This window comes from Bombyx mandarina, chromosome 18 (assembly GCF_030267445.1).
Source record: "Bombyx mandarina strain Sakado chromosome 18, ASM3026744v2".
In the NCBI taxonomy this organism is placed as follows: Eukaryota; Metazoa; Arthropoda; class Insecta; order Lepidoptera; family Bombycidae; genus Bombyx; species Bombyx mandarina.
In genome coordinates this window covers 12,664,063-12,678,658 of record NC_143224.1, presented here as the reverse complement: position 1 = coordinate 12,678,658, position 14,596 = coordinate 12,664,063, and the positions used below count along the sequence as shown (strand labels likewise).

General features: G+C 38.0%; 1 protein-coding gene across 1 annotated transcript in view; it reads right to left on the bottom strand.

Moving 5' to 3' along the window:
* Positions 1 to 14,596, bottom strand: part of LOC114250139 (uncharacterized) — a 31,505-nt gene that overhangs the window by 859 nt on the left and 16,050 nt on the right. The window contains exon 2 of the mRNA XM_028183885.2: positions 7,457 to 10,050. Coding sequence (XP_028039686.2) covers positions 7,457 to 10,050 — 2,594 coding nt within the window. The remainder of the gene's footprint in view (positions 1 to 7,456; positions 10,051 to 14,596) is intronic.

The following is a 14,596-nucleotide window of genomic DNA, read 5'->3' as shown; positions in this document are numbered from 1 at the left end:
TTTGTAATAACGTACAAAAATACATTCATTGACCGCGATCTCAGAGCGTTCATTTGCGCAATACACTAACTCTAATGCAAGCAACTGTGAATGAAGTGGACCACAATAAGTTCGTACGTTACCGAATGACCGTGGGCTGTTGCGAAACCTCCAGTTTTATTTTCTTTATACCTCGAATAGAACTTAAAATTAATATATTCGTCTGAAAGTGGCACCTGTGACAGAGAAGCTGAGGAGTGCACGTTTGGGATGGTATGGACATGTGATGAGACGGGATGAAAATGAGGTTGTTAAGAGAGTGTTAACTATGAATGTGGAAGTATTTAGAGGAAGAGGTAGACCTAAGAAGAAATGGATGGATTGTGTGAAAGACGATATGGGTAGGAGGGGAGTGAGCGAAGAAATGGTATATGATAGAAGAGTATGGAAGGAGAAAACATGTTGCGCCGACCCCAGGTGACTGGGAGAAGGGCAGGATAATGATGAATAAGGAACTTCGTGCCTATCCGGTGTCCCACGACACCACACATCTTTTTTATTTCTTAGATGGATGGACGAGCTCACAGCCCACGTGGTGTTAAGTGGTTACTGGAGCCCATAGACATAACGTAAATGCGCCACCCACCTTGAGATATAAGCTCTAAGGTCTCAAGTATAGTTACAACGGCTGCCCTACCCTTCAAACCGAAACGCATTACTGCTTCACGGCAGAAATAGGTTGGGTGGTGGTACCTACCCGCGCGGACTCACAAGAGGTCCTACCACCAGTAATCGTGGACAGATCATAGCGATGTCTCGCCTTTAATCGAATGCATTTTCCGAATGTGATCTTTGATCGATTAAAGATCGATAGTAATCGTAAACAGAGATTATAAACACAAAACTTAGATAATGTCTTATGTAATTAAATCGGAGAGCGGCAGTTATGTAACGTTGAATTATTAACTGTGGGTTTTTCATCTTTTTTCGCGAAACCTATATGAAAATTATTATTCGGAACGTCGGAAGCAAAATAAAAAACATGCGAAATTAAAAACTATTGTTTGCTTTAAAAAAATAATTAATAGCTTTTGTTGTGCACATTAAAACTTGATACAAATAATGATTTCAGTATCAATATTCCAAGAGGAAGTTGAAAGTAGCCCCGGTAATCAAAAAATTAAAGAGTGGACGGTTAGCGTGGTATGGACGTGTGATGCGTAGAGAGAAGATGCATGTGACTAGGAGATGTATGGAAATGGTAGTGCAAGAAAGAGGGGGAAGAGGTCGACCGAAGAAGACATGGATGGAGTGTGTGAATGACGATATGAGAGAGAGAGAGGAGTGAGTGTTGAGATGACGGCTGATAGAAGAGAATGGAAGAGAAAAATTAGCTGTGCCGACCCCACCTAGTGGGATAAGGCGGAGAAAAAGAAGACGAATTATTTCAGTAATTTTTTTTATTGCTTAGATGTGTGGACGAGCTCACAGCACACCTGGTGTTAAGTGCTTACTGGAGCCCATAGACATCTACAACGTAAATGCGCCTCACACCTTGAGATATAAGGTCTAAGGTCTCAGTATAGTTACAACGGCTGCCCCACCCTTCAAACCGAAACGCATTACTGCTTCACGGTAGAAATAGGCGGGGCGGTGGTACCTAACCGTGCGGACTCACAAGAGATCCTACCACCAGTAAAAAGATACGCTTTCGTTTGAATCGTTTGATAGCTGTGCGGATTTGTTTCTGTTTAATTACGTCAGTCCGTTTCCCAAAGCCAACAGCGATTAGTCACTGAGAATGTGGTCGGTTCACTTTCACCGGCACGCTTCCGACACGGTTACGTAACCGCGAACGCACCCCGAGATTCGGCGACAAGCCGTCTGACACGGACAGCCAAATATCAATACATAATGTATACATTCTATAGGACTCACTAGGATTCTCGGCTGACGTAATGGTCAGGCCCTCGGGGAAATAGAAAAAGAGTAGAGTAGTAAAGAGTAGTACAATAAAACTGAGGCTTAGAGCTCATGTCTCGAGTTTAGGGGCAGCATTTAAGCTGTTGATCTCTATGGGCTTCGTTAACTACTTAACAGCAGGTGGGCCGTGAGCTCGTCCAACCGCCAAAGCAATAAAACAAATATAGCCGCCAAATTGGCTAGTTCGTAATGAAAATGCCGAATTTTATTGCTAACCTATTTTATACAAATGATGAGTTTGTATAATCTACATTGTCAGTATAATCTGTGTCATTGCATTTTCCCTCCATTGCTGCTGTAACACTTTAATCAATTGTTTGTGACTTAAAATAATAAAGTTTAATAAATTCAAGAAAACCAAGTTATTATTTAAATATGACAAATTGGGTGAACCAACAACGAAGAAATCTCTAATCTAATAAACAAAAAGATTTCAAAGGATAACACAACCGTATTGATTTTTATTTTAACGCAAAGCAAATAATATATACAAAGGTAAAAACATATTCGGAATAAAATCGTGAAGCAGCTATCGTAACTACTGTTCTAATTCGCTTGAAGTGCTCACGTTGCGAATGTTTTATTCTTCCATTCATTACGTTCAAAATGTAGGTTTTTTAGTCTGCACGCTTTTCAAGTCGGAATCTGCGCTTTGTGCGATTCGTTACGGCTTTTTTTTTGCTTTCAGTAACGTCCGGTGTGCCGCTGACGTAACTGTTATGTGTCGGTTACGTCACGTTACGTGTAGCATAACGCTTCTCATTATAACTGTTGAGTTTGTACCGTCAAAATTTTTTGCATTTTGTTTAGGATGCTCTTTAGGAACGACCGTTTTGATGCTAATTTGTTTACATAATTTGTGCTACTTTTTTAAAATTTAAGATGATTATTTTTGTTTATTCCGTATAATTGCGGACACACGTGTTCTTTAGGATCGTCTAATAAAATACATACGCGGTTAAGCAATTTAGATTATGTGTAATTCAACTCTGAATTGTCGTGGAAATTGGGCAAATACAGTTGTCTATAATATCCCATTATCTTTACGTTGTGAATGTGAAAATGTATGAAGGATTACTGGTGGCCCAGAGGCCTTTCCAGTTTAACCAGGACAGGTGGGCGAGCAAAAGCTCAGCCAGGAAGGGTGGGATTTGCTAACAGCTGCCCGAGCGCCTCCGAAGGAGACCTCAAGAGCAGCTGCTTCGCAAATGAATCTACTACCGGATCGAAATTGCGACCCGCTGAGAAGATCCGGCGACAAACTCAGCGGGCTGATGCATGGGTTAGGTTGCACGTCGCACTCTTTGTCGAGTTGAAATTGTGTTTGTTTCTTTATCCTTCTTTTATGTCGAAACAAAGGAATGTGTTTTTTTAAATAATAATTTCAGGTCCGAAGAGTGACATAGGCTAGCTTTTATCCCAAAAAATATCTTATCCTCATGAACGACTGCACTGACTTTTTTGGTGACCATGCGAGCGAAGCCATAGGTAGCAGCTGGTTTATTTTAAAAAATCCATTGTCACATTTATGACGGAGTACATCACTCGAGAATAGTTGAAATGATTTTTTTTATTGTGCTCTTAACTGCCAGGTAAAGGTTCGTATTATGTAGAGCGTGGACTATAGTTTGGACTGGTCACTTCAATAAAGCTATATTCAGAAGGATTTTTATTTTCTTTTAAAGTACAACGCGTGTACGTACGACCAGAATTTTTATTTTTAACTTACACTAACTGTGTTGCCACACTTGTTAGTGTGTTCCCACATTCAAAAAAGCCATATAAACTTCATGTTTAGGATTGCCCTAAACAGGTATGACTATATAATATGTTTTGTTTGTAATATGGTTATTGTTTATAAAATCTGCGTGGACTAGAGCGGAACGTTGTCCAAGTTTCACTGGTTTTATAAAAGGATCGAAAGTTAAAAATGATGATATGGTTATTTTTTTAACTATGATGAAAAACTACGCCTGAAAGGAACTAATGTTCACAGTGCATTTATTTTTTAATAAGGCTAAAGGCAACCATAAATACATATAATATTTTTATCAGACAGCAAAAAAGTTAAACTAGGCTTAAATAAAATTATGATTTTACTGCCGCACGATACAATCATCCTGCTTGTTTTTTGCCTCGAAACAGTAATGTGTTTGAAGGGTAGGACTGCTGTTTTACAATTAAATTGGGAGTTATCTAAAGTGAGTTGACCTCAGGCGGACGGTAAGTCAAAACTGTGAGTCGGAGCAAATTGTACACAGGCAAAAGCTGATCCAATCGAGTGAAATACGTGTAGAATGTAAGAAATATATTGTCTTCCAATTAGAGGTTTCATTTTTAATAGCCCGCCATTTTAATAGTCATGTGTCAAGCTGTCACAGTACTTGACAGATGACAAGTAAGAACTACGTCATTAATAAAAATTGCCGACTTTGCCGCGAAGAAGGACGGTTGTGTTGATTACGCTCAATCATCGCCAGTGAAATTTCCTAAAACTGTTCCCAATCGAAACTGGAATATATACTTTAGTAGAATTTATGGTTAAGCAAACGTTGAGTTGTCAATATTTACCATGAAGTTTTATTTTTTATTTTTTTAGTTTTTTTATTTATTGCTTAATGTGTGGACGAGCTCACAGCCCACCCGGTATTAAGTGGTTACTGGAGCCCATAGACATCTACAACGTAAATGCGCCACACACCTTGAGATATAGTTCTAAGGTCTCAGTATAGTCACAACGGCTGCCCCACCCTTCAAACCGAAACGCATTACTGCTTCACGGCAGAAATAGGCGGGGCGGTGGTACCTACCCGTGCGGACTCACAAGAGGTCCTACCACCAGAAGGTGATTTTAAGCCGTAGCTCCGAAATCATGAATGTTGTTAAATTGGAAATTTGGCTGTTATCATATAAAGCCCTTGAAACCAAAACTTGTAATTGTGGTATCGACTGCAGTCTCATTAGTGAGAGTGAAATTTCACGCAACACACTCGAACAGAAATTTAATCATCGAATTGCGAATTTAATCGCATTCGGACACGTATTTACAGTAGCTTCGTTGCGTTGCTCACACTTTCCCGTTGCATTTGTTGATCACGTAACAATGTTCATACGCAACGACACACCGCCGATTTACTAACATCCTTATTTAAATGTGAAACTATATCGAAGGAATCCTTTCAATAGACTTTTATTTACTCGTAGAATTTCTTTTGCGGCTCCGGATTGCTTAGGCAAAGTGATTGTGGGTAAAACGTGCGTTTTTTTTATTGCCATTTCGAAATGCGGTCGTGTCAAATGTAATAAAAAAATACAGCAAGCTTGTTAAAGATAATATACGATACAGTAGTATGTTAAACGTGGTTCTTTTTTTTACATTTGGGCTGTTCTAAATATGAATAAGTAATCTTTTGTTGTGGAACAAATTTTAATTAACATACCTTTTGTCTTTTCAGAAGAACGACTGAAATGTAATTTTTAACCTTTTTAGTATTTTACTATTAATGTTTCTAATAATCAAAAGATCAATTTATACGGGTGGATCCAAAAACGGATGGAGTAAAAAATACACTAAAACTTCTCCTTGACATGTAGGTGAGCTCACGGGCCTCAAACCGGAGTGATGCTAACACTGGCCCTAGCAAGAGCGGTGTTTTGCAGAATCTACCACGGGATCGGAAATGCGACCCACTGAGAAGATCCGGTGAGAAACTCAGTGGGCTGTATCTATGGATTAATTTTCTCGTCGAGCCCTTCGACGCAAGCGACAGGTTCGGCGAGGACGGTGACCGGTGCTTGAGGTACCTACAAGCATCGTTAATGGATCGGGAGGATCCGTAATGACGCGTTAAGGGCGACGTCGACCGTTTACCATTCGGCCCACAGGATCGGGTATGTAACTGGAAATATAACCACCACAGGGTGGACGTCAAACAGTCGGCCAGTCGTAAAATTCATGCCAAATCTCTATGCAGCATGACAAGAGCACATGCTGCGCTAACCCCAGATTATGTGGGATAAGGGCAAGAAGAAGAAGAAGGCCCTTATTTGTATGGGCATCACATATTTTGTCCAATATTTTTGTTGTCGTTTGTAGATTAACAGTTTTTCTATTCGTTTTGTTTACGCGTTCCATTTATTTTTGTAATTTTACTAATTTTTGCGTCATTAGTTAAGATAATTAAATTTGATTCATAAAAAGTTCATGCCTATTCCCAAAGCGTTGATTTTAATTGGAGCCTCACGAATTTTTTTATTGATGCAGCCTTTTGCTAAAAATACTAATAATGAAGCTTCAAAACTATATTTTATTCTTCACAAATACAATAATGACAGACTAGGGCTAAAATACTTTTTCTTTTTTCAAAATCAAGTTCAGACGATCAAGGTATTGGTTTTTTTTTATTCGTAAACTATAAACTTTATCGATAATAATCGTAAACGATGTCTTCAAAATTACCGAAAAAAAAAACTGAATAAATAACACAGTTTTAGAACCGCTTAGTGAGAGAAATAGAATGTATGTTATAAGGTTAAGAGTGCCATTGTTTTTATTACAGACGATATTAAATGATTTACAATTACATAATATATTATTAATTAATCTTACTATTTTAATAAATTTAACTTTTGAAATTAACCGCTTTGGGCACGGTTTTGATTGTAGTTTTTTTAATTTTAATTTAGGGCCTTGACAACTTGTCCTTCAAAAAATATTTCTATAAGTTTCTACAAATTGATTTGAAATTTTTAATGTATTGCAATACTTCTAATTCGAAACCTTACATTTGACTTTTTACAAATATACTGATGCATCGAACATTCTTTTCTGGCTGTAGTATGATGATGCAGAGACAATGCCGAGTCTTTCATTACCTCTGGCTCGACTAATACAGCGCGAAAACCGTGAAGAATCGCGTAATTTTCACAACGTTAAAAAAATACTTATCTCTTAATGTAATCAATGAGAGTCGTTCCAAAAACCTTATAACATTAATTTTGCGGAGCGTATTAATTCGAAAGTTTCTTTTTCTTGTGGTTCTGTTATGACTTATAGCTTACAGCATACTTTCATTTATTTTTTGTTTCTGGCGAAGATTAATAATGATTGAAACCTCATTTAATATACTAAATCCAAAAATATTAATTTGTGTTAACTTTCTAAATTCGGGAATGATGCTGTCGTTGTATGTCTAATATTTGCCGATTATTTGCTCAAATCAGACGAAGCTATTTATTGTTTTTATGTTCTAGACAGTCCTATTACTTTTTCACGTAATATTAATTCAATGGATAATATTTTTATTGAATTTTACATTTTTTGTGCAACTAAACAAATTAAGATATTACTCTTGTAATGATAGCTAGTGGAGCTATTATATGACTAGGTATGAGACACACCCCATTTTTCTTCATATGATCGTTATTTTGGGTCGTCCTTATTTAGCATTTTTTACATTTTGGTGATACATCATTAAAATGGATATATACTTACATTTTTATTAACGACGCCATCTTCTTTTCCATTCCAAAGATAGAATCATCAGACTGTGATGTAAGGACAGTGCAGAATGTGAACTTGGCACATTGTGAATCTCTCCAGTCGGTCTGCTTTATTAAGTCCATTGCGGAGGTTGTCAGAGAAGGCGGAGGCGATGCGTCCACGTGCTGCAGATCTTCAGACATATCGTTGATTGATCTGACGTGTCTCCTCTTCACACGCTTCAAAGCTTGTCCATTATATGATTCTGCAAAGAAGCTAAGAGTTTCCCTCTTAGCTCTACCTTGACTGTTGTCTGGTGACATCACCACGTACACATTTTCACTGGGCATTTTGTAGTTGTCGTCATATATCTTTTGGGTGCTTAGTATTTGGCGGTCCACGTCAAACGCCTCAAAAGATCGTTTATGTTCTTTCTCGAGTTCGTCTTGAATCTCCTCGTCGTTTAGTCCTGCACTTCTCATTAGGTTAACATCGAGAAGTTTTCCGACTGCTACGGCTCCGAGACCTAATGCTGCACCACCAGCCATCAATCCGAGAGCCGGTAGCATAGCGGGAGCTCCCGAAGATACAGCGGCTACACCGATTTTGTCTTGGGCATATCTTTGAGTTTGAATGGAATTACTCGGGTAAAGACCTAAGTTGCTGGATATTTTATGTGTAGCTTCAACTATTGGTTCGAATACGGGTTGAGTTACTTTGGCGATCGGGTCGATGATGGGCCTAGTCAATTGATGAACTGTTTGGCTGGCTGTGTTCATTGTGTCTTTGATCGAATCTGTGAATCTTTTCCATAGGGATGGTTCAGGCGTGCGTTTCAAATAACCATAATTGTTGTAAGGATACCTGGGTACTTCATGTGAGTTATAAGCGTTTTCGTAGTACCTGAATTTGTTATATTCATCTTCATAATATTTATTGGCGTTGATATTTTTCTGGGAGCGCTGTTGTCCGTATCCATTAACAGGTTCCATAGGGTAAGGGTGGGCGCTTTTTGGAACATTCATGGTATAATACATGACTTTACGTCCCTTGTTGTCGTAGTTATTGTCGATGCTGTCTCTCGTAGCTTTAGCGGGTTGCACGCCGAGCTCCGGATGAGCATATTGCAGTATTGGGTTCCTTACGCTTTCATCGAAACCTGGCTTGGCATTCTTCGGAGTATACATTACAGAGTTGGGGAAATTTACTTCACCGGGATGATGGAGCATACGTCTTTGAATGTGGCTCTCCGCGAATTCCATATCTTCATGCGATCTAGAACTACGGCCACTGAAGTAGTCTCGCTTCGATTCTTGGTCATTAATCTGTTTGATGTATTCAATTAATTTGGAATTTGCCACTTTCGAATTGTCGGCTTTAGTGAATGGTCCGTAACCTGACTTTAAATAGTAATTGTCCTTTTTCTGTTTGTAGTAGTTTGACGGATTTTCACTTGTTGTGTAAGGTGTTATGGCGTCGCTGCTATCAAATTTCAAATTGTCGAACTTGGTGAAAGGACCATCTTTAGAATCAAAGTTGTCTTCTTTAGTGAATGGACCAAAACTTTGTCCGGGATTATCGGCTGCTAAATCAGGGTAAACGTCAGCCTCAGGAATTGCTTTTGGAGGTTTATATCCTTCAGGATACGGAATTAGTTCACCATTTACAACCCTGGCGTTGCGCCATGTCTTTTTATCTGATTCGTCATCAGGCATTCTAATTCCCTGAATTTCTGGAATGCCATCATCACCAAGAGTTAAAATAGATCTACCACGTTTATTATTATATTTTTCTAATGCTTTCTTTATGTACATTGGCTCTGAATTGATTACCACTGGATCCGGAACTTTAAACCTTTCATTATCTCCTTCAGATACTTTGGTGCTCACTACTTCAATATAGACTGGATTCCTATCATTTTTGATGACTGGATTTTGTGGATCGAACCTATAATTCGTGATAGGCGCTCCATAGTCTTTGAAACTGGCTGAAGTTATGTAGACTTTTTTGTCCTCAGTTACTTTATCATTGTCGTAGGTCGGATAGTAACTTGTGGTTTCCGAGTCACCTTCTGGTTTCTTCCCATCTTCTTGTATATGCGATTCAGGATACACTGAAACTGGTGACCAATTACCATATTCAGCTTTTACATCGATAGGTTCTTCTGAATGTTTGTTGCGATTTAAATAATAATCATATCCAGCTAGGTCACTGTTGACTGTGCCCAAGAAATTAAGTTTCCTTTGATCTCTCGTTTCGGTTTTGTTTTTTATTTCATCAGTCGTATTTACAGCTACAGTGGTTTTAATTGAAGCCGTTGTCGGTGTTGGGGTAGTACTGCTTATTTGAACTGTGGTAGATTTCTCTTTTTTCTTAACAATAAGTTGCGTGACATGTCCGGATTTGCTTCTAACGTTCAACGTTTGCGTGTCGTGAGGATTCAAACTTCTTGATACTTTTAGTTCGGTTCTTGTTGTTTTCGAGGGTAGTATCGTCGTACGAATGGTCTTCGTCGTCGTCGTGGTGTTTTGTTCGTTGGTCTCTGCTGCGGCCGTTATGACAATAGCCAGCCAGAGTAAGGCACCGGTCCGTATCACGGGAATCATCTGGAAGCAATGAAAGGAAAATTAGTGAACTTTTAACTATTGGCAATAATTCGACAGTGAATAGGTTAGTGCACGTTAACATATAAGTTTGGGCCAGGATGAATTCCACTATCCTTATTTCTGCTACGAATCATGGCATCCCACTGCAAAATCAGGGCAGGGCTTTGACCACACTCAAAACGGATGACGTCATTCTCGTCGTGATGTCTATGATCTCTTATAACCACAAAAACACGGTTTCTGAATATCACCACACTCTGACATACTGTTATTTAATACATCAACGCGACAAATTTCTATTCCACATATCGATTTCAATAAAAACGTAATTCTATATCATTATCTATCACCACAGGTGCTGGTAAAAGTGACACGTCAGATGAAAAGGTGAAAAAAATAAAACGTAATCGTTTTGATATTGTGAAACTTTATAGATTGAAATCATTTGGACGGTGAAAGTGCACAATTATAATGCTTCAAATGATTTTCCTGTTGTTAATAATGTGATGAGTGTGTTTTTTTTGTTAATTGCCTTTAATTGTCAGAGATTTGAATACTTTTAACGTGTCCGTCCAATTTCAGAGGAGAAAGGTTTAGGTGATTTTTTTTTTGAGTAAATGTGTGTTGAGTTGTATTTATTTAGTGATAAACGAATAATGAAAAAAGTAACACAGTAATTTAATGTTTCTTTATTAATCATCTAAGAGTTTATATGTTAGCTTTTAAAACTTAATACAATTTTTATTTAATTTATATAGATACTAGCTTTTGCCCGCAACTTCGTCCGCGTGGAATAGTTCACAAATAATGCTTTATTTTAGAATAAATTTGGTTAGCATAAAAAACGTTATAGTGAGCCAACCTTAACATATAGATATATGCTGTCGCGGACTTTTTTTTAGATCTTTTAAAGGGGAACAATTCTTTCATCGTTATTTTAGAGAAACTATAACCGTTTCTGCAGTGCACGCAGTGGAAGCTCTCAAAAGGGAAAAAGCCCCGATTTTGAAACATTCTTTATTAGTGCTCCGCTTGCATTAGTCTTAGCGTGATGTTATATGGCCTACACCCTTACTCAATAAATGGGTTATCTAATACTGAAAGAATTTTTCAAATCGGACCAGTAGTTCATGAGATTAGCGCGTTCAAACAAACAAACTCTTCAGCTTTATAATATTAGTATAGATTTATTGTTTTTTATACTATTCGATGTATCTATTTTGACCAGTACTAGATGAAACGCCTATCTTTGTATTTTTATCCCATTGGATTCCCCTTTTTACTTAATTCTGTTTTTACGTAATATATTTTTATACAGATATTAAACTATTTTTTGTTTGTTTTCAATGCACTTGATTTCTGTTTTATCGATATCTTTCTGCACAAGACTTTTCTTGCTAAGTGTTCGACTCCGAATATGTATCCAATGTTTTTATTATTTATTGATTGCTATTAGTATATGCTATGTTAGTTCGATTTACGTGCGATAGGTAGCGCATGCGTAGTTTCATGAAATTAATGTTTTCCATATAGTTACAATGAAGCGTCACCAGTTGTGTGCTTAGTGCGAGTTTTTTAACGTTCTGATAGCGTGAAAGTTAACTCAATTTTGTATGGAGTTGGAACGTTTGCTTACGTTTGTCGCTAGGGGCGCTGTGCCAACTCCATACAAATTTGAGTTAACTTTTACGCTATCGAGAACGTTAAAAAGTTCGCACTAAGCACACAGGTTCCACTACGTATGAAATATTCGTATGGGATCCCTTGGCGCCATGACATGTGTAAATTAATAAAAAATGAAAACCGATCGCAGAAGTAATGCCAATATATCAATAAAACTTAAGTATGAAAACACCCTGAAAGTGAATTCTTTCAAATATATAAATAATTTCCACAATTAGTCCTTAATGCACAGTGAAGTCGTTTAACATAAAAAATGCGTAGAATTTCCTTGTATCTTGTACTCAGCTAAAAATTCATACTGGGCCAAGAGCAATCTCTTGAAAGTATTTTATTCATACAATATCTTTTTAGTCTTCAAATGATGACAGCGCGATGAGAGACGGTGAGACCTTGTAAGACACAAAAAATCTGCCAACTCCCAAACTATCGTGACCATTCCGACAAAGAATGAAAGAAATAAGTTTTAAATTAAAAAAAGACAAGGGTATCTTAGATTGGTGTTTTGTCAAGTATCTGCTACGGATCGAACCCAAAGGCATTGTTAATAGATTAGCTTGTGTGCTCAGTTGGACTTGGCCCGAATCCTTCACAGTATAACATTGTTCACTTAATACTGCGAAGGATTATTGGATGAGCGATTTCAAAAATCCCATTGTTCATTCAAGTTTCGTGCATAATTTTAATGAATAAAATTTTATTTTGCAAAGAATAATTAGCTGCTTTGTTTGGTCATATAAACCTTCATGGAAAGTGTACATGAGTTTTGTGTGCTTTAATAATTTTGCATATATTTTACGGTACATCTGTATTACATTCGTTCAATGACATAAAAATTTTAGCCGATTTGGGTTTTTCGCGATGTACGCGAGAAAATATTGGTAAATTTCTACGCTAGTGCAACAACGACCATAAAGCAACATTGGTAATCAAACCTCATATTTCGAACATTTGATTTACAGAAAAGCATCTATGGGAATGGCTCGAGGTCAGGAGGTTGGCACTATAAGAACGTGTCCAAATCGTCATCTCATAAATACTTCCACGATGAAGGCATAGTGTTGTGTAACTTTAATGTAACAAAACTTAGTAATGCTGGTATGATAATGGTGCACGGGTAAGTAGCCCCAACCTACCTAATCTTTTCCTCTACGTATTGGCTGGTAGAGGCTATTTCAACTACGCCCATACGGGTAGATGAGCTCACGGCCTTAACCTGAGAGAATTTGTTAACACTAGCCTTAGCAAGAGCAGTGCTTCGCAGAGTCTACCACCGGATCAGAATCGCGACCCACTGAGAAGATCCGGCGAGAAACTCAGTGGGCTGTGTCTATGGGTTAGTTCGCTCGTCGAGTTCTTCGTCGTAATCGACGATTTCGACGAGGACAGTGGCCGGTGCTTGAGGGATCTATAAGCGCCGAGGGTGAATCCGGGGGTTCACCCTCGGCGGTGACGTCAATTCAGAGAAGCACCCAGATGGAATATCACGATAAAATTACCCAAACACCGAAATACACGTAAAATATCAAAATTAGTTTAATTGTGCTAAATCGGTGCATGCTTGATAAAGAACCACTACTAACAATAAAAAAAATACATTTAATCCTCGGATCATTAATTTAACACGATTATTGAAACGGTGTGTTTCAATAATTTCTCTCAGCCATCGCGTGTAGGGTTGTGCCCAGGGATGAATCTTTATATAAGTTAAATGTGTGAAGATTTCTGACATAAATAGGCTTTCTTGATGACGATGGTAGTCGAGCGTGGACATCAATTTAACCAAGCCACAGCTCACCGTTAAAGACTCTTTTCCGTAATACTAATCCTCTTTTTAGAAAATACCGTGGTACGTTGCGGAAAATATCTTTTGAAACACTGTATTAGCGTAATGGATCTAAGAATTAAGAATGAACTTCTTTGGCCGGTGGTGCCATCATAAAATATAAATGACAGTTTTATTTCCAATTCCTTTATGAAAGCATTATGGAAAATACGGAATAAAGTACAAAGTGCAAAGCCTCCAAATACCTGTTATTTTCCTCACTATTTGCAGATCATTCATTATGATATTTTTTTCGAATAAATCCTTTTTTTTAAAGAGTTCGGCCTTCTTATTTCTAAGAGTAAGAGTTTTATTATAGGTATATGCAAACTGAAGCAAACAAACGTTATGTAGGACTGCCGTGATACGTGAATTGAAACTTCGACTTCATATTCTAAGATGGTTATATTCGTAAAAGGTAGCTTACTTAACATCAAGAGATCATATTTTTTATACTGAATAGTTGTTGAACGCATGACCCACCTGCTCTTTAGTGGTCAACGGAGCCAATTTTTATCACAGTTCTGAATTTTTGAGGTAACTCTTTAAATTGGAACTCATGATCCGCCATAAGCAGGCACGATGCTAGTTCCTACCCCGCCGTCCTAATAAGCCAACCAGCGATGTTGATTTGCACTTATAGAGACAACTGTGATTTGATATTGTTAGAGATAATAATGATTTTTAAACAGTGACAACCCTAGCTAGTGAATTAGCTACAAACTAGAGCGTTCAGTGAAACCGCGTAAATGTTTAACAGTGAGTCAACTGTGATTATGTTCGAAGCGCCTCCGTGGATTACTTGATCGCCTTGTTAGTGTACTGATAGCACCGGTACTCGGATCCCTGACTATTGCAGGGACTCCATTTTTTATTTCTTATTTTATTGCTTGGATGGGTGGACGAGCTCACAGCCCACCTGGTGTTAAGTGGTTACTGGAGCCCATAGACATCTACAACGTAAATGCGTCACCCACCTTGAGATCTAAGTTCTAAGTTCTCAAGTATAGTTACAACAGCTGCTCCACCCTTCAAACCGAA